At 43.9% G+C, this 27,643-nt stretch overlaps 1 protein-coding gene across 1 annotated transcript; it reads left to right on the top strand.

Moving 5' to 3' along the window:
- On the top strand, positions 1 to 27,037 carry MED16 (mediator complex subunit 16). Its single transcript, XM_070931770.1, has 14 exons — positions 1 to 142; positions 2,632 to 2,739; positions 4,181 to 4,350; positions 5,208 to 5,639; positions 8,680 to 8,785; positions 10,139 to 10,294; positions 11,463 to 11,674; positions 12,924 to 13,130; positions 14,856 to 15,066; positions 17,288 to 17,421; positions 20,815 to 21,022; positions 22,424 to 22,640; positions 23,680 to 23,763; positions 25,390 to 27,037. Exons 1-14 carry the CDS (start codon positions 7 to 9, stop codon positions 25,514 to 25,516), a joined length of 2,508 nt encoding a protein of 835 aa, XP_070787871.1. The 5' UTR covers positions 1 to 6; the 3' UTR covers positions 25,517 to 27,037.
- Positions 27,038 to 27,643: the final 606 nt, after the last annotated feature.

Raw genomic sequence — 27,643 nt, 5'->3', positions numbered from 1 at the left:
CACACAATGGATCTGGCATATATCTGTGAGTGGGAGAAGCGTCCAAAGAGTAACCACTGCCCATCCATTCCACTCGTCTGCGCCTGGTCTTGTCGCAATTTGATTGCTTTCACCACAGATCTCAAAAATGAGGAGGAAAAAGGTATTTCCTACTATGTTGGCTTCTTTGCCATTGACATTACTCTTAATACATTCTGGAATATGAAGATAGTTGCTGAAATTGTTTTAATATTTTAATACCTGGGCCTGGTGGCTCAGCAGACTAATAGCATTGTGATTAACACCAGCTGTCTGCAAATACTGTAATTTCGAATCTCACCAGGCTCAAGGTTGACTCAGCCTTCCATCCTTTCTAAGGTAGGTAAATTGAGGGCCCAGTTTGTGGGGGCAATAAGCTGACTTTGTATAAATATACAAAAGTATGAAGGCTATTGCTTAACGCATTGTAAACCGCCTTGAGTCTCCGGAGAAGGGCGGCATATAAATCAAATCAAAAATCAAATTTTTTTAAAAAAATACTGTGTTTCCCTGAAAATAAGACCCTGTCTTTTATTTTTTTGAACCCTGAAATAAGCGCTTGGCCTTATTTCCATGCCCTCAAAATCCCAATTGGGCTTATTATCAGGGGATGTCTTATTTTGGGGGAAACGGGGTATTGTTTTAAGATTTTAACCAGTTTGGTCTAATATTTAAGGCACCAGGCTAGAAACCAGGAGACTGTGATATGCCTTACGTGTGAAAACTGACTGGGTGACTTCGGGCCAATCACCAGGAGGTTGGGAGTTGTAGTCCCACTTTCGGCATGAAAGCCAGCTGGGTGATTTTGTGCCAGTCTCTCTCTCTCAGCCCAACCCACCTCACAGAGATTGTTGTTGTAGGGAAAATAGGAGGAAGAGGAAGTATTGTATGCCACTTTGAGTTATTTATAAAAAATAAAGGTGGGATATAAATAAATAAAAGTTGCTCACAAACAGGAGGAAGGTCTATTCAGTATGTTCACTGACTTATTTATAAAAATAATAAAGGCGGGGTATAAGTAGATAAATAAGAGAATATGAAGAAATGGATAATCTTGTACCAAACATAGGGGTCAGCCCATTAAATAGCCTCAATCTGATAATGGCGAATGTATTGTATTTTCTCGGCTTTCACAGAGAATTGGGCAGATTCCATAAATTCATGGATGGCTCAGTGGAGCCTCCAGAGACAATCTGCTCTTGAATCCGAGATGGGCAACAGACCATAGCTGTTGCTTTCCCCATCATGAAAGATTTTGGTGCAGAGGTCAAAGATCCAGACTATGGGCAGATCTTCATGTTATTTTTAGTACAGGTTCTCCTCGACTTACAACCACAATTGAGCCCAAATTTTCTGTTGTTAAGTGAGAAATTTGTTAATTGTTAACGTCAAAATGGAGTTTTATCCCATTTTACGACATTACTTACCACTGTAGTTAAGTGAATCACTGGAAGTTGTTAAATTACCTGGATTGACTTTGCTTGTCAGAAGGTCGCAAAAGGGGATCACATGACTCAGGGACACTGTAACAGTCATAAATACGAACCAGTTGCCGAGCATCTGAATTTTGATCACAGGACCATGGGGATGCTGCAAAGGTTGTAACTGTGAAAAATGGTCGTAAGTTACTTTATTCAGTGCTGTTGTAACTTTGAACAATCACTAAATGAATTGTTGTAAGTCGAGGATTACCTGTAGTCCAGGGGTGGGCAACTGTGGCCCTTTTACAACCTGTGGACTTCAACTCCCAGAATTCCCAACAGCTTGGCTGTCTCAGGAATTCTGGGATTTGAAGTCCACAGGTTGTAAAAAGGCCACAGTTGCCCACCTCTGTTGTAGTCCAATGTAGATGTGGGGAACTAGCATGGAAAATCTACCCATTATTATTACTTCTCCATTTAGAGCTGGAAGTGAGTCTAAAGCAGAGGCTGATTGACCCGAGGCTCCCTCAATCTTAAACCCAGCTTTGCCATCTCATTTACTTTACCTGATCTCCAAACAGCTGCAGTGTTAATTCTAAATAATATTTTCTCCCTTCTACTGCTTTCTGATCCATCCATCCATCTAATCTATTTTAAATTTTGTATCTCTGTGTTTTATCTTCTGGCTGTTCACCGCCCTGAGTCCTTCGGGAGAAGGGCGGTATAGAAATTTAATAAAATAAAATAAAATAAATAAATCTGTCAGGGTTCCAAGTAATACACCCATAGCAAAGAAAACTCCAAGGCAGGTAGATTCCTCAAAGAATAGTTTTATTGGATATATCATATTGGCACTGTTCTGGTGAAAACCGACTCTGAAGGTTCCCACGATTTTCACCTAATTAAAAGTAAAAGTTTTTCCCTTTCCCCAATCAGTCACATGATCCAATCAGGGTGCTGTCCGGTTGCCTGGTAACGTCACTCCTCCTCTCCCTGACCAGGTGTCAGAATGTCCTTGGTTCCCAGGAGAAAGTATTTTGTTTTGGCTACAAACCTCAGCTATCTCTATTTCCCCCTCCCTATCCCTCAGCTCCAGTGTGGAAGCATTAAAGCTTCAAAATGGCTTTGGTCAGATCAGCTTCAGGGTTGACACCATCTATGTCACTTTTTTTTCTTTCATTTCCTCCCTCAGACCTCACTCATATGATCCACATCCTTGACACAGAACATCCGTGGGACGTCCACTCCATCAATTCTGGACACATTGAAGTAATCAGCTGCTTGGAATGGGATCAGTCAGGTAAAGAAGGACAACTGTAGCTTGGTGCACCTATTTGACCTGAAGACCTCAGATTCATTTCGTGGCACTTGCAAATAAAAAGTGTCTCCACCATTGGGTTGCCTGGGTTTTTCAAAAAAAAACTTGAAGTGTCAGGATGAGTTGATGAAATTGATATTAAAGACCCATTTCTTCAGGCTGGTACTTTCCAGATTTATTGGAGAAAGTGCCAGGATGGGGAAGGATGGTGTCAACTAACAAACCCAAGATTTGGCTCTTTCTCAAAGGTCCTCTTTTTTGAGTACATCATATCAGCACAGTGGAATGGAAAACCAATTCGAAATCTTTCCCATGATTTCAGTATACCATATTTTTCGGAATATAAGATGCACTTTCCTCCCCCCCAAAAAAGTGGGTGGAAATGTCTGTGCGTCTTATACTCCGAATATTGCAGGAGGAGGAGGGGGTTGGTGTGGCGCCGATCAGTTGTTTTAGAATGGGCCGTGGCGGCGGCAAACAGGTGGCAAACGGGCTGTGGCAAACAGGCCAGATGAATACCGGATGGATGCTGGGAGGCAGAGGTAGATTTCCCCCCCCCCTTTTTTTTTTCCTCCCCAAAAGCTAGGTGTGTCTTATACTTCAGAGCATCTTATAGTCTGAAAAATAACGTAATTAAACTAGGAAATAAACCCATCCCCAAGTGTCACAAGTCACATTAGCCAATTGGGTTAATTGGCGGGCTCTTCAGGTAGTCCTTCCCCAGCCTTATCGGTTGCTGGTAGAGATGACCTTGGTTCTCAGGAGAAAGCTCTTCGTTTTGTCTAGTAATGCATTCCAACCTCCTTCCCCACTTTCCCCTCTGTGTGGCAACTGAGGAACAGAAAGATGGCTGCTGCCAGGTTCAGTTCGAAGTTGACAGGTGGTTTATATTATTAGATACCCAGCTGACCTTAACTGATCCCAGAAGCTATTATAATGAGAAACTACCAGCAAGCTTCACAGTTGTAGACTATTCACAAAATATCCTAAAAGAAAGCATGGACAAACCATATCTGGGTTGTTGCCAAGATGATTACATGGCTATGAGCATGAAATTGACCTTGATGAAGGAATACAAGGATCATTAAGAGATTATAAATGACAATTTCAATCCTGGGAGGGAGAAGAGGACATGAGAAAGAGACTCAAAATAACACTACTCTACTTTTTGGTATAAGAGGGTGCAAGGAAACTGTCAGCCTTTCAAGATTCTGCTATTATAACCTATGATGATAAAATATCATTTCACTAATCCTTGTGTTGTCTCTTTCATGATATTCCCTAAATCAAAAAGTTAATGAAAGAAACGTTACCTTTAAGACAACATTAAAATATGCGAGATCAGTTCATTCCATTTTACACCTAGAGGATGGGCCTGTCCTTCCCTTGATTGGTATTCTGACTTTTTTTTTTCTGGCTGCAGGATCCAGACTTCTGTCTGCTGATGCTGATGGGCACGTCAAATGTTGGAGTATGATGGACCACTTGGCCAACAGCTGGGAGAGCGAAGTGGGCAGTGAAGTGGAAGGAGACCCAGTAGTGGCACTTTCTTGGCTGCACAATGGGGTGAAACTGGCTTTGCACGTGGAGAAGGTAAGTATCATATTTTTCGGAGTATAAGAGGCTCCAGACTATAAGACGCACCTACCTTTTTTGGTGAGCAAAACAAGAAAAATAAATCTGCCTCTGCCTCTGCCGCCCAGCAATTTTGCCTCATTGCAGCAAACAGCCTGCTTTACTTTTATTTTCGTTTTCAGCATAGCTTGATTAGCACAAGAAAAAAACAATCTGCTCCCAGCAATTTACCTCCTTGCAGCAAGGCCTGCACAGCAATAAGCAATGGCAATCCCTGCAGCCTGAAACAGCTGAGAATCGGGAGGCTGATCCAAGGGACAATCAACTTGTGCTAATTAGGCTGTGCTGAAGCTGAAATGGGCTGTTTTTCTTCTTGCTGTTTGCTGCAAGGAGGTAAATTGCTGGGAGGCAGAAGCCAAAGGGTAGGGGCCAGGGGGTGGGCAGGGCTACATTCAGTGTATAAGATGAACCCAAATTTTCACCCCCTTTTAGGGAGAAAATGATGCATCTTATACTCCGAAAAATACAGGCGGCTAATTAAGGGTTGCTATTTTACAGGTAGTCCTCAGTTTACATCCATTCATTCAGTGACCATTCAAAGTTATGGCTCTCATGATTTGGATGCTTGGCTTGTGGTTACAACATCGCAGTGAGCTGCAGTCACATGATTGCCATTTGCGACCTTTTCTGCCAGCTTCCTGCAAGCAAAGTCAGTGCTGCGATGGTTGTGTGAAAAACGATCACAAGTCACTTTTTTCAGTGCCGTTGTAACTCTAAACAGTCACTTAAACGAATGGTTGCAAGTCAAGGACTACCTGTAATATGCTTGGTAATCATCTCTCTCCTAAATATCTTCTGTTTCCTTCTGTCCTTAGTCTGGCGCATCCAATTTTGGTGAGAAATTCTCCCGGGTCAAATTCTCCCCATCGTTGACCCTTTTCGGGGGGAAACCTATGGAAGGCTGGATCGCGGTAACCATCAGCGGGCTGGTCATCGTCTCACTGCTGAAGCCCAACGGACAAGTGCTGACCTCCACGGAGAGCCTCTGCCGCCTGCGCTGCCGAGTGGCCTTGGCTGATATTGCTTTCACCGGTGGAGGCAACATTGTGGTGGCCACGTCAGATGGCAGCAGTGCCTCTCCAGTCCAGTTCTACAAAGTCTGCGTCAGTGTGGTGAACGAGAAGTGTAAGATTGACACCGAGATCCTGCCCTCCTTGTTCATGCGCTGCACCACAGACCCAGCTCGGAAAGACAAATATCCTGCAATCACCCACTTGAAATTTCTAGCTCGCGACATGTCTGAGCAGGTGAGGTCCTTGGGGTTTCCTTCTCCAGTCCTAGCTGCCTCTTCCTTCTAGCTACTTGGCCATGTCTAGATTAGTCGGTTGAAGTCAGATCAGAACCTGGAGAACCCGATGCAGAAACATGGAAGGAGTGGATATTGTTTGTCCGTAGAGTTAATCCACATGGAAGGATGTGATAGCAGTCTTGCATTTACTGGTAATCCTTGCCATACAACCAGTTACTTACCGATTGTCCCAAAGGTCCTTTTTAAAGAGGCAGCTGGATTTTGTTTTTTCCTAGAAGACCTTTTGCTGCTCAACCAAGAAGCTTCTTCAGAACTGAAGAAGTTTTTTGGATGAGAAGTGAAACATTTACAAGGAAAAGCCAAGGAAGTCCAGTTGCCCCTTGAAAAAAGCATCTTTGGGACATCCATGATGACTGAGAATCTCCGAAGGTATTTGCTTAGCAACTGTTCAAAGTTGCAACGGACCTCCACAGGAGTAATTAACGACCTGGTTCTGATGGTTGCCCTCCACCCCAAGGCCATATGACCACGTATGCATTCGGCAGCAAGCCTCTATTTATGGCCATTTATAGTGGCCGGTGGTCATAGGACTACATTTTATAATGTTTTCTTGCTGAAAACCAACATTTACTTCCCTTTTTGGCAAAATTGGCTTCATTAATGACCGCAGAGTTTGCTTAATGACTACTGCAAAAAAGGTGGTAAAATCAGGTCAGTCACATGGATGACTCATTTTATGACCATCACAACTGATGACCATCATAGGCAGGGGTGGGTTCTAAATTTTTTTAATACCGGTTCTGTGGACATGGCTTATTTTGTGGGTGTGGCTTGAAGGTCATGTGACTAGGTGGGCGTGGCTAGCTGGTCAGACATTTCTGGAAGGTCCTCGCACTTTCGACCAGTCCTCGCACTTACGACCCAACTCATTTGTTTGCTTTTAACACTGATCAGCTGTAGGACGGCCCTTTGAAGCCCCCCGGCAAGAGTTTAAACAGGTTTTTTCCCTCTAGTCATCAGCTGGGACTCAGGAGGCAGCAATAGATTGGGGGTGGGACCAAATATAAGGTAAAAATAACGGGGGGTGGGAGGGCGGGTGGGGAGAACCGGTTCGGTGATGTCATATCGTCACCGCTACAGGCTCGGCCGAACCGGACTGAACCGGGAGGAAGCCACCACTGGGCCGGTGGTCATATGACTACATTTTATAATGTTATTTTGCTGAAAACCAACATTTACTTCCCTTTTTGGCAAAATTGGCTTTTGGCAAACAATGGTTTCATTGAATGACCGCAGCGTTTGCTTAATGACTGCTGCAAAAAAGGTTGTAAAATCGGGTCGGTCACATGGATGACTCATTTTATGACCATCACAACTGATGACCATCATAGGCAATCTCTATTAGAGTTATAAGTCGAGGGCTACCTATATTGTGGAAAAAGAACAGAGAACTGCTTTCGCCTCGGGAGCTTCATTCTTTCATGGATTATCTTTGGAGAATGGTTGTATCTTGGAAGTGAGCAAAAGCCATAGATCAGCATGGACAGAGCCCCATGGTTACTCTTCACTCAAGTGCTTGCATGCACGCACACATGTGCATATGCAATCTCTCACACACATTTATCTAGAGCCGGGTTGGCGCAGTGGTTAGAATGCAGTACTGCAGGCTACTTCTGCTGATTGCCAGCTGCCTGCAGTTCGGCAGTTCGAGTCCCACCTGCTCAAGGTTGATTTAGCCTTCCATCCTTCTGAGGTGGGTAAAATGAGGACCCAGATTGTAGGGGGCAATTATGCTGACTCTGTAAACCGCTTAGAGAGGGCTGTAAAGCACCATGAAGTGGTATATAAGTTCAAGTGCTATTGTGATTGCTTATCTATCTATCTATCTATCTATCTATCTATCTATCTATCTATCTATCTAACTATCTAACTATCTAACTATCTATCTAGGTCTTTGGTTATTTGGGTTTTCTCCCGTGTAAAATTGTAAAAGCCGAAAACACCAGCCTGAAGATGACAAATGAGACTTCATCGAAACTTCGCCAAGACACTTCCAATTTTTCGCGGGAGAAAACCCGAATAACCAAAGACCTACATACAAACACCCGCGAAAACCTCAGAAAACATCTATCTATCTGTCTGTCTGTCTGTCTGTCTGTCTGTCTGTCTGTCTATCTATCTATCTATCTATCTACTGTCTTCTCACCATAATCTCTGCCTTCCTCTAATTATTTTGAATTTTAAATACTGGGCGTTCCACAACAATGTTTCTCAGGCTTCGAGACTTTAAGATGTGTGGACTTCAATTCCCAGAATTCCCCAGCCAGTCAGCATGCTGGGAGTTGAAGTTCACATATCTTAAAAGTTCCAAGTTTGAGAAACATTGTTCATCTAGATCAGGGGTGTCAAACTCGCATTGTCACGTGATGTACCGTGACTTTTTTTTTCTCCTTCGCTAAACCGGGCATGGGCGTGGCCAGCGCGTGATGCATCTGGCGTGCGGGCCATGAGTTTGACACCCCTGATCTAGCTGCACAATGAACAAATGGGGGGAGGAGCTTCCAGTGAACTCTGAAGCTAGTAGGAGGTGGGCTGCATCTGGATCAGTTTCTCACTCCTATCCTAGAGCACAACCATGGGAAACGAGATTGGACTTGGACCCGATCCAATCCGGTCTTCCCAGGTGTTTATTAAACATGCCTCTGGAGGTATATACTAACCAGGGGTGGGTTGTACTTACCTTTACTACCGGTTCGCAACAGGGCCGCGTGCACGCGCTTGCTTCGCTCGCATACGCGCGCGTCTACACATACGCAGAAGCTTCTTGATGACGTCAGGGTCGGTGGGCGGAGCCACCCTCCAGTTTTACTATCAGTTCTTGCGAACCGGTCCGAACCGGGGGCAACCCACCACTGATACTAACCCAGTGTTTTTCAACCTCAGCATGCTGACTGGGAATTCTGGGAATTGAAGTCCACACATCTTAAATTTGGTAAGGTTGCTAACATTGTTCTACCTGGCCTTCCCTCCTTCCCCAGATGTTGTTGTGCGCCTCCAGTCAGAATAACAGCATTGTGGAGTGCTGGTCACTCCGGAAAGAAGGACTGCCGGTTAACAACATTTTCCAGCAGATTTCTCCCACAGGTGAGTCAGGGAGCAGATGTAGAAAGAATTCAGCAGAAAATGGCTTCTTCTCCTCATTAGGCTGAAATCATCCTGGATTCCTGAATGGTCAGATTGGGGAGTTTGAAATCTGTGAACTGCAATTCTAGCCGAAGCAATGAGGCAGAAAAGGCATAGGCAGAGCCTTGTGGGTTCAGGACAAAGTCTTCTGGGGATTGGCTCAAAGTCACCCAGCTGCTTTCATGCCTAAGGCGGGACTAGAATTCACAGTGTCCTGGTGATTGGCCCAAAGTCAACCAGCCAGATTTCATGCCTAAAGTGGAACTAGAATTCACAGTCTCCTAGGGATTGGCCCAAAGTCACCCAACCAGCTTTCATGCCTAAAGTGGGACTAGAACTCACAGTCTCCTAGGGATTGGCTCAAAGTCACCCAACCAGCTTTCATGCCTAAAGTGGGACTAGAACTCACAGTCTCCTAGGGATTAGCTCAAAGTCACCCAACCAGCATTCGTGTCTAAGGCTGGACTAGAATTCTGCTTCTCCCATATGAATAACTTCTTTGTTTTTCACAGATGTGGTTGTGTTGCCAATAAAAAAATTGCTCTTTTCTTTCCAGCTTTCCTTCTATTTATCTCCCTCCCTCACAGCTCAGCAGGAGCAATTTTTCTAACTGAGAGCAATCAGACCCACAGATGATATTTAATTGTTGTCTTTGCACAGGAAATCACCTGGCAACAGATTCTCATCACAATTATTTCCCTCTGGAAATGAGCTTCTTTTGATTCTTCCCCAGGCAAGAAGCCATTAAATTGGTACATCTTGACCTGGCAAATTTGAAGCTGAATTTCTGCTCCTTTTGCTTAGAAACAATACATTTGATAAATTTGAAAAAAGTGCTAGTATCATTTTGGGAAAAAAAAGAAAATGTAGGCGACCTGTGTGTAAAATGCATAGATTTTCAGACCATGCAATATTCCTTCAACTGTGGTGTTTTAGGAATACAAGAAAACTAGTTTTGTATGTGCATCTTAGTTCAGTTTGCTTTTCTGGTTGAAAAGTTGTTTATTTACCAAATTTATATGCCGCTCATTTTGTGGTACAAGGTGACATAATACACTCGCACAGTCTCTTCCAAACCAGGCCTCTCCACAAATTTCAGGACTACAGTTCCCTGAATTCTGAACAGCCAGCACACCCAAAGAATTCTCAGTATCCCTGCTGCTCAGAATTCTGGGAATTGCAGTCCCAAACACATCTAGAAAGTGTGAATGTTACAGTAATTTGATTGTGCTGAGCAGAAAGGAAAGAAGTTCCGTTACCAAATGCTTTTTTTTTTGTACTACTTTAATTATCCTCTTCCTCTTTATTTCTAAGTTGGGGACAAGCCGCCGATGATCTTGAAATGGCGAATCCTTTCAGCCACTAATGACCTGGACCGAGTTTCTGCTGTGGCATTACCCAAACTGCCAATTTCTCTGACCAGCACCGATCTGAAGGTAGCAAGTGACACCAAGTTCTACCCGGGTTTAGGTGAGGAAAGTTTTTCTTGGATATGTAGCCTTATCAGATAAGCAAAAAAACTAGTGCTGGGGTGACGCAGTCATTATAATGCAGTATTACAGACTAATTCTGCTCACAGCTCAGGAGTTCGATGCTGACGGGCTCAAGGTTGACTCAGCCTTCCATCCCTCTGAGGTCGGTAAAATGAGGACCCAAATTGTTGGGGGCAATATGCTGACTCTGTAAACCACTCATAGTGCATTTAAATCAGGGGTTCCTAACCCCTGATCCACGGCCCATTCTGAACCGGGCCACGGAAATGATGGGTGAGCACACTCGCGAACTCCCCCCCTCCTCCTGCCTTGCTGCCTCTGCTGGTCCGCCGAGCTAGAAAGGTTGGAGACAGCTCCTTTAAAGCAATATGGAACAGTATCAATTTAAGTGCTACCCTGTTTCCCCGAAAATAAAACATCCCCTGATAATAAGCCCAATCGGGCTTTTGAGAGCATGCGCTAAAATAAGCCTCCCCCGAAAATAAGCCCTCCCTGAAAATATTTAAACACAGAGCTGGAAATCAGGTAAGACGGCAAGAGGAGCCATCTTGCTCCATGCGCCTCAAAATAATAAGACCTCCCTGAAAATAAGGCCAAGCGCTTATTTTGGGGTTCAGAAAAATATAAGACAGGGTCTTATTTTCGGGGAAACACGGTACTGCTAGTATGAGTGAGTTCCAAGGTTCCCCCATGCCAATTTCAAAGCAGAACTCCCTACTTCCTGTTCTGGACCGCAGGGGGAGTGACCAATGGGACTTCAAATCTAGGTCATAAGTAACCCCGAGATAGCTCCATCAGAACTTCAAAGGGTCACTAAGCAACCGGTCCTAAACTGAGAACTACCTGTACACCAAATTGGCTCTCATAAGAAAATTATAAATGCCTAAAAGTGGGATATCAAGTCTTGGGAATCATAGATGCATCTTTTTCCTAATCCTAATTAGAACTTTATTTAGAAATTTACCAAATTAGTAATTTGCCACGAATACTAAACTGTGAGCAGAAGTGTCTCCCAACAGTGGTGTTGGGTTGGCCTAGCTGAGGGATAAAATAATAGAATAGTCCAGAAGGAATGCACTGCAGCCCTACTTCTCTCGGTAAACCATTTAAAAAATCCCTTTGCAATTTACCCACCTCTGTTCCAGGCCTGGCGCTTGCTTTCCATGATGGCAGCGTCCACATCATCAACCGTCTCTCCTTGCAAACCATGGCAGTGTTTTACGGCTCCAGCTCGCAGCGCCCGGTGGATGAGCAGACCATCAAAAGGCAGAGAACTTCGGGCCCTCTGGTCTACTTCAAAGCAATGCAGATGTCTTGGACTTCGCTGGCCTTAGTTGGGGTCGATAGCCATGGAAAGGTACAATTGAGGGTACAGAGTAAGATCGCCTCAGTATTTAAAGCAGAGAGGCCAAGAAAGATTTTTACAGGGATTCCTCAAGTTATAACCATTTGTTTGGTGACTGTTCAAAATTACGAAGGCCATGAAAAGAGTGACTTACGACCAATTTTCAAGCAACCATTGCAGGATTCCCATGAGGACATGATCAAAATTCGAGCCATTGGCCACTGGCATGTATTTATGACAGTTGCACTGTCCTGGGGTCGTCGTCTAATCACCCTTTGTAACCTTCCCAACTGGCTTCTGACAAGCCAAGTCAATGGGGGAAAGCCAAATTCGTTTAACAACTGCATGATTCACTTAACAACCGTAGCAAAAAGGTCATAAAATGGGGCACAATTCACTTAAGGAAACTGCTTTGCTTAGCAACAGAAATTTGGGGCACAATTGTGGTCATAAGTCAAGGATTACTTGTAGTTCCCCTTTTTTCCAAGACAAAAACATAAGAGCTGGATTGGATCATAAGAAAAATCCTCTCACCTGCTTCCGGATTCATAGAGCAGACAGCCAAATGTCTCTGAAGGCATCGGGCATCTCTATCTCCCTGTGTTGTTTTTCACACGAGCATCTCAGTTTTGTGAGCTGATACTCCCTGTATTCTGAAGATGAGTGAATGAAAAATTATATTGATAGAATAGAATAGAATTCTTTATTGGCCAAGTGTGATTGGACACACAAGGGATTTGTCTCCACAGCTGGTTTTTGAATGGTAAGATTCGATCTGTACATTTTAACTTTCTTTAAATTGATAGGGTACATAAGCTGCTTGGGTTTGTTCTGATTGGAAAGGCATGTTAAGCCTTGCAAATAATAGCTTATTTGCTCCTTCCACCATGAATCCGAGTAACTTCCTTTTGAAGGCCTTTAAATTATTGGCTATTGCTACAGCTTGTTGCAGGGAATTCCATAAATAAGTCCAAGAGTTTGTAAAGGAAGTGCCTCTTTGCTTTGTTGTGCATTTAACTGGAAAGTCGTTCATTTTCTCTGAGATCAACCTGGGCAAAACAAGGAATTATTGCCAAACCTAGGAGACCGGATAGCTCAAACAAATGAGTCAAGCTTCACAATCGGGCAAGCAATGCAGCAGGTCCCTGGTTCAAACAAGAGCAGAATCCTGGAAAGTGCCCAGCGTTAATCTTGCTGGAGATAATTGACTTCCTGGCGGCATCCAACATGTCATTTCTGTCTGTCCCCTTGCTCTCTGCAGCTTAGCATGTTCAGGATCTCTCCCTCCATGGGGCATGTTCTGGATATGAATATTTCCCTCCGTCACTTGCTTTTCCTGCTGGAGTACTGCATGGTGACAGGGTATGACTGGTGGGACATCCTGCTTCACGTCCAGCCCGGCATGGTGCAGAATCTGGTGGAAAAGCTGCACGAGGAATACATGCGCCAGAATGCCGCCCTGCAGCAGGTGAGTTCCCATCTTCGAAACATGCATTCAATTTCGCAGCTACTAAAATTGTTGGCTGAGCAGGTACAAAAATAGCCAGGGAAATGATTGAAGCCTGGTAAATGGGTCCCTCGTCAGTCAAGAGGAGTGCTGATTTACCACCAGCTTATCAGGTGCTTAGGAGCCGAGGGCTTGACGGCACAAGGAAACAACAGCCAGTTGCTGGCCATCAACACACCAATCAACCAATAGGAAGGCACCACATAGATTTGACTCACAGTAGCCCAAAGCACATATTCCAGTAGAGAGAAGTTCTCTGAAGATGGGCTCTAGCACGAATCCAAAAGCTCGGAAGAAATCTCTGTCCCGGTGACTGACCCAGATTGGATCTTGCAATATTATCCTGGGACACGTATATTTGCCTTCATTCGTGCATTCTCATCTTGTTTCCTTCTGCTTGAAAGTAAGTCAAAATTCTCCTCTCCTCCCGTGGTCATATGACCACATTTCGGCTCGCATTTACAACTAGTGTCCTGTGGTCGCGGGACCACTATTTGCTACGTTTTTTTTTTTTGGCTATTCTTTCTTCAGAAGAATGATTTAGACCAGGAGTCTCCAACCTTGGCAACTTTAAGACTTGTGGACTTCAACTCCCAGAATTCCTCAGCCAGCAAAGCAAAGCTTTGCTGGCTGAGGAATTCTGGAAGTTGAAGTCCACAAGTCTTAAAGTTGCTAAGGTTGGAGACCTCTGATTTAGAAGTTTCACGATTGGCCTAATGGCTGCTGTAAAAACAGACAATCATGACCAAGTGTCTTGACTTACAACAATTTACGGCTGAAATTCCGTTCCCATTTGTGGTCATAAGTCAAGGACTATCTGTGTAGGGCTCTTTAGGTAATAATTGAATGGTACCCGGAAGCTGATTGGACGGGGGGTGGGGCAGCACAGTTCACAGAATAGTGGTGTTACCTGGCCATATATAATAGTGCTTGGACTCATTCTGTTGCATGTTTAAACCATGGTTTCACCTGAGCTAAATCATGGTTAGCCAAGTGTGTTTGGAATAAACCTTTACCAGTGGTGTAATTCAAATTTTTTTACTACCGGTTCTGTGGGTGTGGCTTGGGGGGGCGTGGTGTGGCTTGGGGGCGTGGTAGGGGAAGGATACTCAAAATCTCCATTGTCATCCCATTCCAGAGGGGGGACACTACAAAATCCCCATTCCCTCCCCACTCCCGGGGGAAGCGTAATGCAAAATCCCCATTCCTTCCCCACTCCTGGGGGAAGGATACTGCAAAATCCCCATTCCCTCCCCACTCCTGGGAGAAGGATACTGCAAAATCCCCATTCCTTCCCCACTCCTGGGGGAAGGATACTGCAAAATCCCCATTCCCTCCCCACTCCTGGGAGAAGGATACTGCAAAATCTCCATTCCCTCCCCACTCTTGGGGGAAGGATACTGCAAAATCCCCATTCCCTCCCCACTCCTGGGGGAAGGATACTGCAAAATCTCCATTCCCACCCCACTCTGAGGCCAGCCAGAGGTGGCATTTGCCGGTTCTCCGAACTACTCAAAATTTCCGCTACCGGTTCTCCAGAACCTGCTGAATTTCACCCCTGACCTGAACTGCTAGAAGTTAAACCACAAGTGAACCCAGCGTCATTTATTTCTTGACTTTAATGTGTGAACGTCCATGCTAAAAGGAGCAGCATTCTCACGGGTGATCTCGTCCCTCCTGTGACAGGTTCTGTCCACACGGATCATTGCCATGAAAGCCTCCCTTTGCAAGCTCTCCTCCAGTACGGTGGCACGCGTGTGCGACTACCACGCTAAGCTTTTCCTGATCGCCATCAGTTGCACCCTGAAATCCCTGCTCCGGCCCCCAGTCCTCAACACGCCTGACAAGACACCTGGAGACAGGCTGACGGAGATCTGTGCCAAGATCACTGATATAGGTATGTTCAAAAGGCCTGGTCCTCTCCTGGTCTGCTAGATTTTCCAAAGGAGGGGGGGGAAAAGCTCATTTTAAAAGTTCTTCTATTTTCAAGGTTGTCCGTGTATGGCGGAAGAATCAAAACTTTCAAATGGTGGCCAAACACCATGACTGAAGCCTTGTCTGTTATTTTGTGGGCATCAACGTACGCAAAAATGGCAGAATTTCAATTGTATTGCCAAAGCCACCATTCTGACTTATTTTTTTAACCATCAGGTGGACCAGTGTTTCCCAACCTGGGCACCTTTGAGATATGTGGAGTTCTAGAATTCCCCAGCCAAGCATAAAAAGGTAAAGGTTCCCCTCGCACATATGTGCTAGTCGTTCCCGACTCTAGAGGGCAGTGTTCATCTCCATTTCAAAGTCGAAGAGCCAGCGCTGTCTGAAGACATCTCTGTGGTCATGTGACCAGCATGACTAAACGCCAAAGGCTCACGGAACGTTGTTACCTTCCCACCAAAGGTGGTCCCTATTTTTCTACTTGCATTTTTTTTTTTACGTGCTTTCGAACTGCTAGGTTGGCAGAAGCTGGGACAAGTAACAGGAGCTCACCCCGGCACTGATAAAAGTGACTTATGACAGTCACGGTTTTCACAGTTAACAACCTTTGAAGTATCCCCATCAGTAGTGGGTTTCAATTTAGCTTGGTATTGGTTTGCTCATGTGTGCGCGCTTGCGCGCGATGCTTCTGCACATGTGCAGAAGTGTCCGCGTGGATGGGTGGAGCCATGCTGACTGAGCAATTCTGAGAATTGAAGTCCACCAGTCTTAAAGTTGCCATGTTTGGAGACCCCTGTCCTAGAGAAAAGGGAAGCTTTTACAATTTAGTTAACTTTGAAGGAACTAATAAATTATGGCAAACTGTTTACCCATAAAATTCTCTCAAGGAAGGAAAGAAGGAAAGAAGGAAGGAAGGAAGGAATTTACAATGAAATGACTAATGAATTGGTTCCAGTTTAGAAAATTATTCATTCATAATAGATCTGATGAAATTTGCTGCTTTAGGAATATTGCCAGTTTTTTAAATTTAGGCTATATATATATATGTGTGTGTGTGTGTATGTATACAGTATGTATGTATGTATGTATGTATGTATGTATGTATGTATGTATGTATGTGTATATATATATTACCGGCATCTCAAGTCACTAAATGAGGCAGTCACTAATTGAAACCACAAGAACTATGCTTACGATATTGTAAAACTTTCCTTTCCTTTACAGACCTGCTAAGGTCCTAAATATGAGGCTTGGTCACAAAGCTACTTTTTCATTACCGTTATAACTGCGAACAGTCACTGAGTAAGGACTACTTGTATTGGGAGAAGAAAGCTAGTATTCTCCGGGGCCTTGAACAGATCTCATTAGCACTAACCAGTAAAGCTAATAGCAAGAGTTTATGGAAATTGTAATCCAAAATACTTCATGGGCCTAAAATAAAAATACCCTCAAACCAGGGGCCAATCTTGCTGATTAGATGGACATGATTGATTGATCATAGAATCATAGAGTTGGAAGGACTCATCAGGTCCAGTCCCTCATATACTGCAGGGATTCACTATACCAGTGAATTCTGGGAGTTGAGGTCCAGACATCTTCAAACTGCCAAGGTTGTGAAACACTGCACTGCACTGTTCCTGAAAGATCTAGCTTCTATTTGAAACCCTCCAGTGAAGGTCTGTAGAGATTCTCAGTCAGCCGGGTCATGGTTGTCCCAGAGGTGCTTTTTCAGGAGGCAATTGGACTTTCTGGGGTTTTTCTTTGAAGACGTTTCGCTTCTCATCCAAGAAGCTTCTTCACTTCTGACAGGATAGTGGGGAATGGAAGGATTGCTATTCCTTGCAGACAGCTGGTCATTTGCATCCTTTTAGAGAGTTGTTGAAGCACTTGGAGGTTTTTTTTATACCAGCTGTCTGCAAGGAATATAAATCCTTCCATTCCCCACTATCCTGTCAGAGCTGAAGAAGCTTCTTGGATGAGAAAAGAAACGTCTTCAAAAGAAAAAAATCAGAAAGTCCAGTTGCCTCCTGAAAAAGCATCTTTGGGATCTCCAGTGAAGGGGAAGAAACCATTCCACGCACTGACCTGATCCACTTGATTGACAGTTCTTCCTGTCAAGAAGTTCTTTCTAATGTCTAATCTCTATCTATCTCCTTGAAGTTTCCTCCCATTGATCCTTCCAGATATCGACAAAGTGATGATTAATTTGAAGACAGAAGAATTTGTGCTGGAGATGACCACCTTGCAATCTCTCCAACAACTGATCCAATGGGTTGGGGACTTCGTGCTCTATTTGCTCGCCAGTCTCCCGAACCAGGTGAGGTTTGGCAGATGCCCCATGACGCTGTTTGCTTAATGGAGGGTAAACTTTTTTGTCAAATTCACCATTTGAGTTCTAACATCGACAGATACCGACTGTTTGTTTAAAGTGAGGCCTTTTCTTGCCCTTTACATACAGGAATGCCTCTTCTCAGTGATGCCTCTTCTCATCTCTTTTCAGTTGCCACATATAATATGAAGACTGTAGTTAGTTATTTATCAAAGACAGTATACTAAATAGCATATTGCCCCCAACAATCTGGGTCCTCATTTTACCCACCTCGGAAGGATGGAAGGCTGAGTCAACCTTGAGCCGGTGAGATTTGATCCGCTGACCTGCTGAACTAGCAGTAAGCTGAAGTAGCTGCAGTACTGCACTCTAACCACTGCGCCACCTTGGCTCATTATGGTTTTGTTATGGTTTTGATTGCACATTATTTTTGAATCAGGAATCTTGACTTAATAATAATGGGGTATAATAATACATGGTGCCTCTTTGTTTTACCCTGCGCCCAAACAAATCAGGAAGAAAGAGTTTCATCATATATGAAGCCCATGATATACGGGCTTATGGTTTATTGAACCAAAATGAGCAAGACTGTGCTGTGTTTCCAATTTGGAAACTTTAAGATATGTGGACTTCACCTCCAAGAATCCCAGCAGCAGCCAGCACGAGTCATGGGAGTCTACATACCGTATTTTTTGGAGTATAAGACACACCTTTTTCCCAGCAAAAAGAGGGTGAAAATCTGGGTGCGTCTTATACTCTGGATGTAGCCCAGCCCAGCTTCTCAAACGGAGGTTTCAGAGGCTGAAAAAAGCATCAGAAACGAAGCTTCAGAAAAGAAGCCCCCAAACAGAGCTTCAGAGGCTTTTTATCTGAAGCTGTTTCGGAGGCTTTCAGAGGCAGGAAAAAAAAGCAAGGCACAGAGCTCACAATCAACAAACCTGTTGCTAAAATTCACCTCTGGGAACAGCTGATTGGGGGTATTCTGGGAGGCCGATCCACTGCCAATCAGCTTTTTTCTTATTTTCCTCCCCAAAAACTAAGGTGCGTCTTATACTCTGAAAAATACGGTATTTAAAAGTTGCCAAGTTTGAAAAGCACTGGGATAGAATTATAAGCCAGGTTTTAACGAGAAGGTTGTTTTTGATTGTTTATTTTTTGCCTTCAAGTCAATGTTGGCTCCTGGCAAGGAGGTTCTTGCAGTTTTCTTGACAAGATTTCAGAAGTAGTTTGCCATAGCCTCTTTTCTAAGGCTGAGAGAGTTGAGAAGATCACTCAGCTGACTTCATGCTTAAGACAGGACTGGAATTCTCAGTCTCCCAGTCTCTTAACCATTACATCAAAAGTGGCTTAGTTTTATGCAATGTATTTAATGATTTGTATGGATTCAGCTGTTACACAGTGTTACACAGAAATGTCCTTTCTTGCTTGTTTATCCTACAAAGTAAACAGTGCATGTACTGGTGTAAAGGTAAAGGTTCCCCTCGCACATATGTGCTAGTCGTTCCCGACTCTAGGGGGCAGTGCTCATCTCCGTTTCAGAGCCAAAGAGCCAGCGCTGTCCAAAGACGTCTCCGTGGTTATGTGGCTGGCATGACTAAATGCCAAAGGCACATGTAACGCTGTTACCTTCCCACCAAAGGTGGTCCCTATTTTTCTACTTGCAGCTTTCGAACTGCTAGGTTGGCAGAAGCTGGGACAAGTAACGGGAGCTTACCCCATTACGCAGCACTAGGGATTCGAACCGCTGAACTGCCGACCTTTGATCGACAAGCTCAGCGTCTTAGCCACTGAGCCACCGCGTATACTACCCCATTTAAATCCTGACTAATTAAACCAGGATTAATTAGCCTGTTTCCCCCAAAATAAGACATCCCTTGATAATAAGCCCAATCGGGCTTTTGAGCACATGGCAATAAGGCCAAGCGCTTATTTCAGGGTTCAAAAAAATATAAGACAGGGTCTTATTTTCGGGGAAACACGGTAGCTTTAAGTGGTGTACCCAGTGCAAGTATCATCTATTTCTGTTGAATATTTTATTTCTTATTTATAATAATAATAATAATTAATAATAATTAATAATAATAATAATAATAATAATAATAATAATAATAATAATAATAATAATAATAATAATAATAATAATAATTTTATTTCTATACCGTCCTTCTCCCGAAGGACTCAGGGCAGTGTACAGCCTGATTAAAAGCACAAAGACAGAAAAAATTTAAAAATAATTAAAATTATTAAATAATTGGCTCAATTATAAAACCCCCAAATTTAAAATCCCACATTTAAAACCAATTAAAATCTTTACATTGATAGCCCGGCCTGGTGGAACAACAAGGTTTATGCAGATTTGGTTTGCTTACTGAATCAGTTAAAACTGCATTATTTCATTAGCTGAGATTTCTAAAACTGAAGCATTCCTAACGCTTGAAGCCGAGTATCTTTGACCAAGAAAAGTCAGATGAGCCCATCCCAGAGAACCATTGCTGGTTAAGATAGACAGCTTGGTAGCCCTCAACCCTTTATCCCCACTCCTGCCTTGGTGATTATGAGTAACCTCATTAGAAACTATGGGTTTGCTCTGGAAATCAAGCGGAGGCAGAATTTCCAAGGATGGGTAGATAGGGATATTTAAGGACATTTAAGAGCTGCGGTGGCACAGTGATTAAAATACAGGCTACTTCTGTTGACTGCCAGCTGCCAGCAGTTTGGCAGTTTGATTGTGAATAGTTCAAGGTTGGCTCAGCCTTCCATCCTTCCGAGGTCAGTAAAATGAGGAGCCAGATTGTTGGGGGCAATAGGCTGACTCTGTAAACCGCTTAGAGAGGGCTGTAAAGCACTGTGAAGCGGTATATAAGTCTAAGTGCTATTACTATTGCTATTGACTCATAATGCAAATTTTGCAGTAGGTTCATTGTCACGTTTGATGTAGGGTCATTGCTGTAGGGTAATTCAAGCTTCTAGTCAATTTGAGTATTCCTTTTGTTCCGAGGTGAAATCCAGCAGGTTCTGACAGGTTCTGGAGAACCGGTAGCGGAAATTTTGAGTAGTTCGGAGAACCGGCAAATACCACCTCTGGCTGGCCCCAGAGTGGGGTGGGAATGGAGATTTTGCAATATCCTTCCCCCAGGAGTGGGGAGGGAATGGAGATTTTGCAGTATCCTTCCCCCAGGAGTGGGGAGGGAATGGAGATTTTGCAGTATCCTTCCCCTGCCATGCCCACCAAGCCACGCCATACCAACAGAACCGGTAGTAAAAAAAATTGAATTTCACCACTGTTTTGTTCTATTATAAGTCTACCAATAATGTTAATTGTAGTATTGTGTGCATCATTTCAGTCTTGAACAACCTTCAGGTTCTTTTTTCTGCCTTTAGGGTTCTGGACCCACATCAGGACCTGTTCGCCCAGGTCATAGTTTCCTTCGGGATGGGGCCTCCCTAGGGATGCTCCGCGAACTGATGGTCATGATCCGGATCTGGGGCCTCTTGAAGCCAAGCTGTCTTCCCATTTATACGGCCACGTCTGACACGCAGGACAGCATGTCCCTCCTCTTCCGGCTTCTTACCAAATTGTGGTTGTGCTGTGAGTAATCTGATGTGCTGCCAAGCATAGGAAAAGTTGTGGCTTGAAGGCTTGGAGCACCAAGAAATGGTGTGTAGAACATTCCAGATGTGACTCATTCAAAGCTCAGAAGCCATTTGAGCATTTTGAGCTCAAAACAAACCATTTCCAAGCATAGGTTTTGATCCACATATGTTTCAGTATTGGTTTGTGAGACAAGCCCGCGCACTCTCCTTTTTCACTTTAAGATGATAAAGAAGGAGACCAGATACAGGTAGCCCTCGACTTATAACAGTTCATTTAGTGACCGTTTGAAGTTACAACGGCACTGAAAAAAGTGACTTATGACCGTTTTTCACGCTTACGACTGTTGTAGCATCTCTTTGGTCACATGATTTGGATGCTTGACAACTGACTCATATTTCTGATAATTGCCGTGTCCTGGAGTCATGTGATCATCTTTTGTGACAGGCAAAGTCCATGGGAAAGCCAGATCCATTTAACCGCAGTGATTCACTTCACTGTGGCAAGAAAGGTCCTAAAACGGGGCAAAATTCACTTAACGTATGTCTCGCTTAGCAACAGAAATTTTGGACTCAATTATGGTCGTACGTTGAGGACTACCTGTAGTCCAGTCTATGGCCCAGACTTGAGAAAAAAATAGCCATTTCTTTTCTTTAAAATAGATTTTTAAAAAATTCCCATAAAACAATATTTATTGGTTTGATTTATATGCCGCCCTTTTCCGGAGACTCAGGGCGGCTTACAATGCGTTAAGCAATAGAAGTAATAATAAGGAGCCTTGGTGGTGCAGTGGACTAAAGTGCTGTTATGTAGCTCTTAGCTGCCAGCTGCCTGCAATTACTGCGAGTTCAAATCTCACCAGGCTCAAGGTTGACTCAGCCTTCCATTCTTCCAAGGTAGGTAAAATGAGGACCTGGATTGTGGGGGCAATAAGCTGAATTTGTATAAAAAAGAACACCGCTTGGGGTGGGGGGTGAAAGCCCTACTAAGCAGATATATACAAAAGTATGAAGGCTATTGCTTAACGCATTGTAAGCTGCCCTGAGTCTCCGGAGAAGGGCAGCATATAAATTGAACCAATATATATATATATATATATATATAAATAAACAAACAAACATGTTTTTGCTGCCAGTTTTCTTGTTAAATAGAAATCCCCTTCCGGTTGGGGATCGTGGCGGCAGGGTGCTGTGTGAGCGAGCTCTGCTCCACAGCACTATCTTTTTCGCCGTGTCTTGGGGACCCTGAGGGGCGAGATCACCCGGAGAGCGTCTCGGACAAGGTGAAAATAGGTGTTTGTGATCCAATACACATCAATTCTGGAAGTTGACATCCACGCCTCTTAAAGCATCCTAGGATGAAAGACACTGATCCAAAGCCTTTCCCCCCTTTGGACAGGTCGTGACGAAGGGCATCCCAGCGAGCCAGACGATACCTTGATCGATGAATGCTGCCTCCTACCCAGCCAGCTCCTCATCCCAAACATGGATTGGCTTCCGGTGAACGATGCCATCATCAGCAAGCTGCAGAACAAGCAGCCAGTCCGGCTGCAGTTTGGAAAGCTTCCCGGGATTGTTGGACACTCTGCTTCAGTTCCGTGCGATGCATTTACCAGGTGCATTGTGGGCAAACTGGTTTTTCTCTTGACCCGACAGGGAAGCTTCTTGGCCTACTGGAGGGATGGTCCTTTATGGGTTTTACTCTTTGCTTAAAGCTTTCATAGTCCTTACTGAAAGATCACCTCACTTTAATACAGTCCCAAAGGTGCTTTTTCAAGAGGCAACTGGACCTTCTGGTTTTTCTTGGAAGACGTTTCCCTTCTCATCCAAGAAGCTTCTTCAGCTCTGACTGGATGGTGGGGAAATGGAAGGATTTATACTCCTTGCAGACAGCTAGTCATTTGCATTTTTTTTTCAACCAGCTGTCTGCAAGGAATATAAATACTTCCATTCCCCACCATCCAGTCAGAGCGGAAGAAGCTTCTTGGAAGAGAAGCGAAACGTCTTCAAAGAAAAACAAGAAAATCCAGTGGCCTCTTGAAAGAAAGCACCTTTGGGACAACCATGACGTGGACGACTGAGAATCTCTATAGATTTTAATAATACTTGCCGCTTTAAGACATGTGGACTTCAACTCCCAGAATTCCTCAGTCAGCATGGCTGGTTGGGGAATTCTGGGAGTTGAAATCCACACATCTTAAAATGACCAAGTTGGAAAAACCACTGTTTTAATAGATCCAGTTAAAAACAAGCAGAAGGGAAAGAGATCCTGAAATATAAGTTCTTTGACTCGGTGATTTGGCCCAAATTAGCCTTGGTTGTAATCTTTCTACAGCTCACATGAGCCTCAGCTCGTTTTTGCAACTCCCAGATGGCAGCAAATCACTGATTTTATACCAGTGCTGTTCCTTGATTATTTAAAAAAAAGTAAGCATCAAAATTGGGTATATTAACCCCTTTGCAACCTTCATGAACCCAGCTGTGTTCGTTTTAAAAAAGCTGTTGACCCCCCTCCTATCCTATATGGAATAATAGGGGCAGGGAAATTGGTGTCTCCCACTCTTGATGACAATGTTGTGTTATCACCCTGAGGGATTGTCTCTCCCCATGGCATTTGGCACTGTGCTATCTAACCAATGTTGTCTTCATTCCCAGGACCACTGGGTACCCAAAGATTGACCACCTGCGACGGCTCCATCTTGGAGCTTATCCTACTGAAGAATGCAAGTCCTGTACCAGGTTAGCATCCCAGGCTGAGGGAAGGAAGAGTTCAGTATTCCCCAAAAGATTTCTCTTAAATTTTGAACCTAATCCCAAACTGACTAAATGTAAGCAAATGTAGGAGAAGAATAGGCAGAACCGAGGATGGGTGAGGTATGTGTGTATGGAGTTCAAGCCTAGAATCCTTACATTCCCACAAATGATCTGAGTCCAAGCCCTCTTGAATCCCATTGATTCTTATCTAGTGCCAATTTAGTGACTAGATTCTTGTGTATAGGATTAAGCAATACATCTTAACTGCAACTCAATTGCAACTGCAACTGATTCTTCCTGCCTTACAGCAGAGAGAAATTGCAGCTGCTAGTCGAAGTTTGTAAAGGGTGAAAACACGTTTCTACAATCAAGTAGAGAGTTAAGACAAAACGCCTAATGATGGCTCCTCTCTTTATAAATTGTGGAGGATATATCGCAGTGGTGGGATTCAAATAATTTAATAACCGGTTCGCCCAGGGTCAGGTTGGCTGTTTTTTGTTTTTTTTTAATTTGATTTATATGCCGCCCTCTCCTGAGACTCAGGGCGGCTTACAGTGTATTAAGCAATAGCCTTCATACTTTTGTATATTTATACAAAGTCAGCTTATTGCCCCCACAAACTGGGTCCTCAATTTACCTACCTTAGAAAGGATGGAAGGCTGAGTCAACCTTGAGCCTGGCGAGATTCGATCTTACTTTAATTGCAGACAGCTGGTGTTAAATTACAGTGCTCTGTCTGTTGAGCTATCCAGGCTCCTGGATAGGAAGGCTCCTGTTGTGGGAAGCGTGGCCCATCCCCATGCTCCACTTCCTCCACACATGCGGGACGAGCCTCCTGTGACGGCCAACTAAATTACCCCTCCCCCCCCCATCAAAGTGGATCCTGGGTGCTGCAATGGAGAAACAGGCAACGGAGCGTCCGGCACGAGGGAAGGAAGAGGAGCAGGGAGAAGAAAGAGGGAAGGCAACCTTCTCCTTCCCTCGCACAGGCCGCTCCGTTGCCCGGTTCTCCATTGTAGTGCAGCGCCCAGGATCCACTTTGATAACGGGGGTGGGTGGGTAATTTAACAACCGGTTTCCCTGAACTGATGCGAACCGGCTGAATCCCACTGGATATATGTAAACCTGATATAAAATACAGGTAGTCCTCACTCTGTGACCAAGTGGAGCCCAAAATTTCCATTGCTAAGCAAACAAGTGGGTTGTGCTCCATTTTATGACCTTTTTGCCAGGGTTATTAACTGAATCTGGCTTTCCCCCATTAACTTTGCTTGTCAGAAGCCAGCTGGGAAGGTTAGAAATGGTAATCACTTGACCCCAGGAGAGTGCAGCCATTATGAATACATGCCAGTTGTCAAGCGCCTGAATTTTGACCATGTGACCATGGAGATGGTCACATGACCTAATACTCCTTCCTCCTCCCATTTTCCCCACAACAACAAACCTGTGAGATAGGTTGGGCTGAGACAGAGGGATGACCCAAAGTCATCCGGTGTCATACAGGAAACCCTGTTTTTTAAAAAAATTAAAACATTTTTTGAGGAGACCATTTTTTGCTCCACACCTTCTGGAGAAGTTTTTCAGCTGGGTGCCATATTGTCCCCTGTTTAGGTGCGGCTGTGTTACAATGCTCCGTTCTCCCAATAAGACCACGGCTGTGAAGCAGTGGGAGCAACGATGGATCAAGAATTGCCTTTGTGGTGGTCTTTGGAGAAGAATGCCCCTCAGCTACTCATGATGGATGCCAGGACTCTTTGCCTTCCCCAGATGGGATTTGTGAGGAGTTTTGCAGCTCACCTCAGAAACTCCATTCAAAAAAACCCCAACATAAGATACAACTTCCAGAAACAGCTGCAGGTGGTTTTATCCACCCCTTGGTGGAGAAGACTTTCCTGGGCCAAAGCACCATGAGAAATCGATGGGAGACGCTGGAGGAGTTTGAATTGATTGGCACTTCTGGTAGCAAATGGAATTTGGCCAGTGCCAAAGTTGCATTGATATCCCTAAATACAAATGGCAGCTTTTAGCTCAACATTCAGGAAGGGTTAAAATGCTGCATTAAAAAAAATGAAGCATTTTTTAGAGTTGTTCAAGTTGCAGAAAAATAGACAATTGTAGGAAAAAGAAGAGCTTTTCTTGGTGTATGCATTTGCTTCACCCAGAGAATTGGGGGGAGAGAGCTGGGAGAGACATTCTAACTATAAACATTCTCTCCTATTTTTCTTTCCATATGTTCCTGCCTCAAAACTCCCTGTGTCTAGAAACTACCGTAGTTTTCAGAGTATAAGACGCACCGGAGTATAAAACGCACCTTGGTTTTTGGGGAGGAAAATAAGAAAAAAGCTGATTGGCAGGTGGATCAGCCTCCAGAATACCCCCAATCAGCTGTTCCCAGAGGTGAATTTTAGCAACAGGTTCCTTGGTTGTGAGCTCTGTGCATTGCTTTTTTTTTTTGCTTTTTTTCCTGCCTCTGAAACTTCTGAAACTCCATTTCAGAAAAAACTTTTTTTCCTGCTTCTGAAAGCCTCAGAAATAGAGCTTCAGAAAAAAAGCCTCTGAAGCTCTGTTTGGGGGCTTCTTTTCTGAAGCTTCATATCTAATGCTTTTTTCAGCCTCTGAAACCTCCGTTTGAGAAGCTGGGCGGGGCTACATTCGGAATATAAGACGCACCCAGATTTTCACCCTCTTTTTTGGGGGAAAAAGGTGCGTTTTATACTCCGAAAAATATGGTAATGTGTTGGGAAACCAAGGTTAAACCTATCCCATCCTTCTCCACTTCTGTCTGCAGTCTGAAATAATCCAGTCTAAAATCCTTCCATTTCAGGAAGATTTGGTTCTTCTCTCAGCATACAGCTGATATGTTGTCTTTTGAATTTCTAGCTCTACATAATTCAGAGACCATTCCTTTGAAAAGGATGTGATGATATAAGGATGTGAAAACCACAGCTCTGATCTTGTCTGTTTTTTAAATTTCCTGGGATACGAAACTCCAGACTCCAGAGATCCCTTTCTGCAAATCTAGGGGGGAAAGGGGTCTCCTGCTAGGAGTTGCAGATTTTTTTTGCAATTTTTTTTTAGTCCCTCACAGATAAGCAGTGACTTTCTTTGTGCCCAATAATTCTGTGTTTTCTCAGAAAGTGGAGACAGTGAAGAAGAGAAAGATATTCATGGCTGAGTGATGGTTTTGTAAATATTGTAACAGGATCTGAGTTTGTACAGATTATAATTATAAAGTTTTGTATGCTATGTAAATGGAGAACTTTTTTTTTGTTCTTTGTTTTTCCTCATGAAGTATTTCCCTCCCTCGTTGAACTTTTAAAGCAAAAAAACCTCTCCAAACCCTTAAAAGGAACACCCTCCCTTCTCCCTTCTCTCCCTCTCAACAGCTTGGAACAGTTTTTAAATTCCTTCTGTTTTGAAGTTCGCTTTGCCGTTTTATTTTCAGGAAACAGTGATGGGAAGAAATGGTGGAGGAGAGGTGAAAGCAGTTGGAAGTTATTCAAGACCAGCAATTCTTGATTTTTGTGTTTGCAGTGATACAGGTAGTTAATAAAGGTAGTTCTTGACTTACAAGAGCCATGGTGGCGCAGTGGTTAGAGCGCAGTACTGCAGGCTACTTCTGCTGATTGCTGACTGACTGCAATTTGGCAGATCGAATCTCACCAGGCTCAAGGTTGACTCAGCCTTCCATCCTTCCGAGGTTGGTAAAATGAGGACCCAGATTGTTGGGGGCAATATGGTAACTCTGTAAACCGCTTCAGAGAGGGCTGTAAAAGCTCTGTGAAGCAGTATATAAGTCTTAAGTGCTTTTGCTATTGCTACAACCATTCGTTTAGCGACCGTTTGAAGTTGCAGTGGCACTGAA

The sequence above is a fragment of the Pituophis catenifer genome, unplaced genomic scaffold (genome assembly GCF_029215685.1).
Source record: "Pituophis catenifer annectens isolate HBS135680 unplaced genomic scaffold, rPitCat1.0.hap2 SCAF_1, whole genome shotgun sequence".
In the NCBI taxonomy this organism is placed as follows: domain Eukaryota; kingdom Metazoa; phylum Chordata; class Lepidosauria; order Squamata; family Colubridae; genus Pituophis; species Pituophis catenifer.
This window is presented reverse-complemented; position numbering and strand designations above follow the sequence as displayed.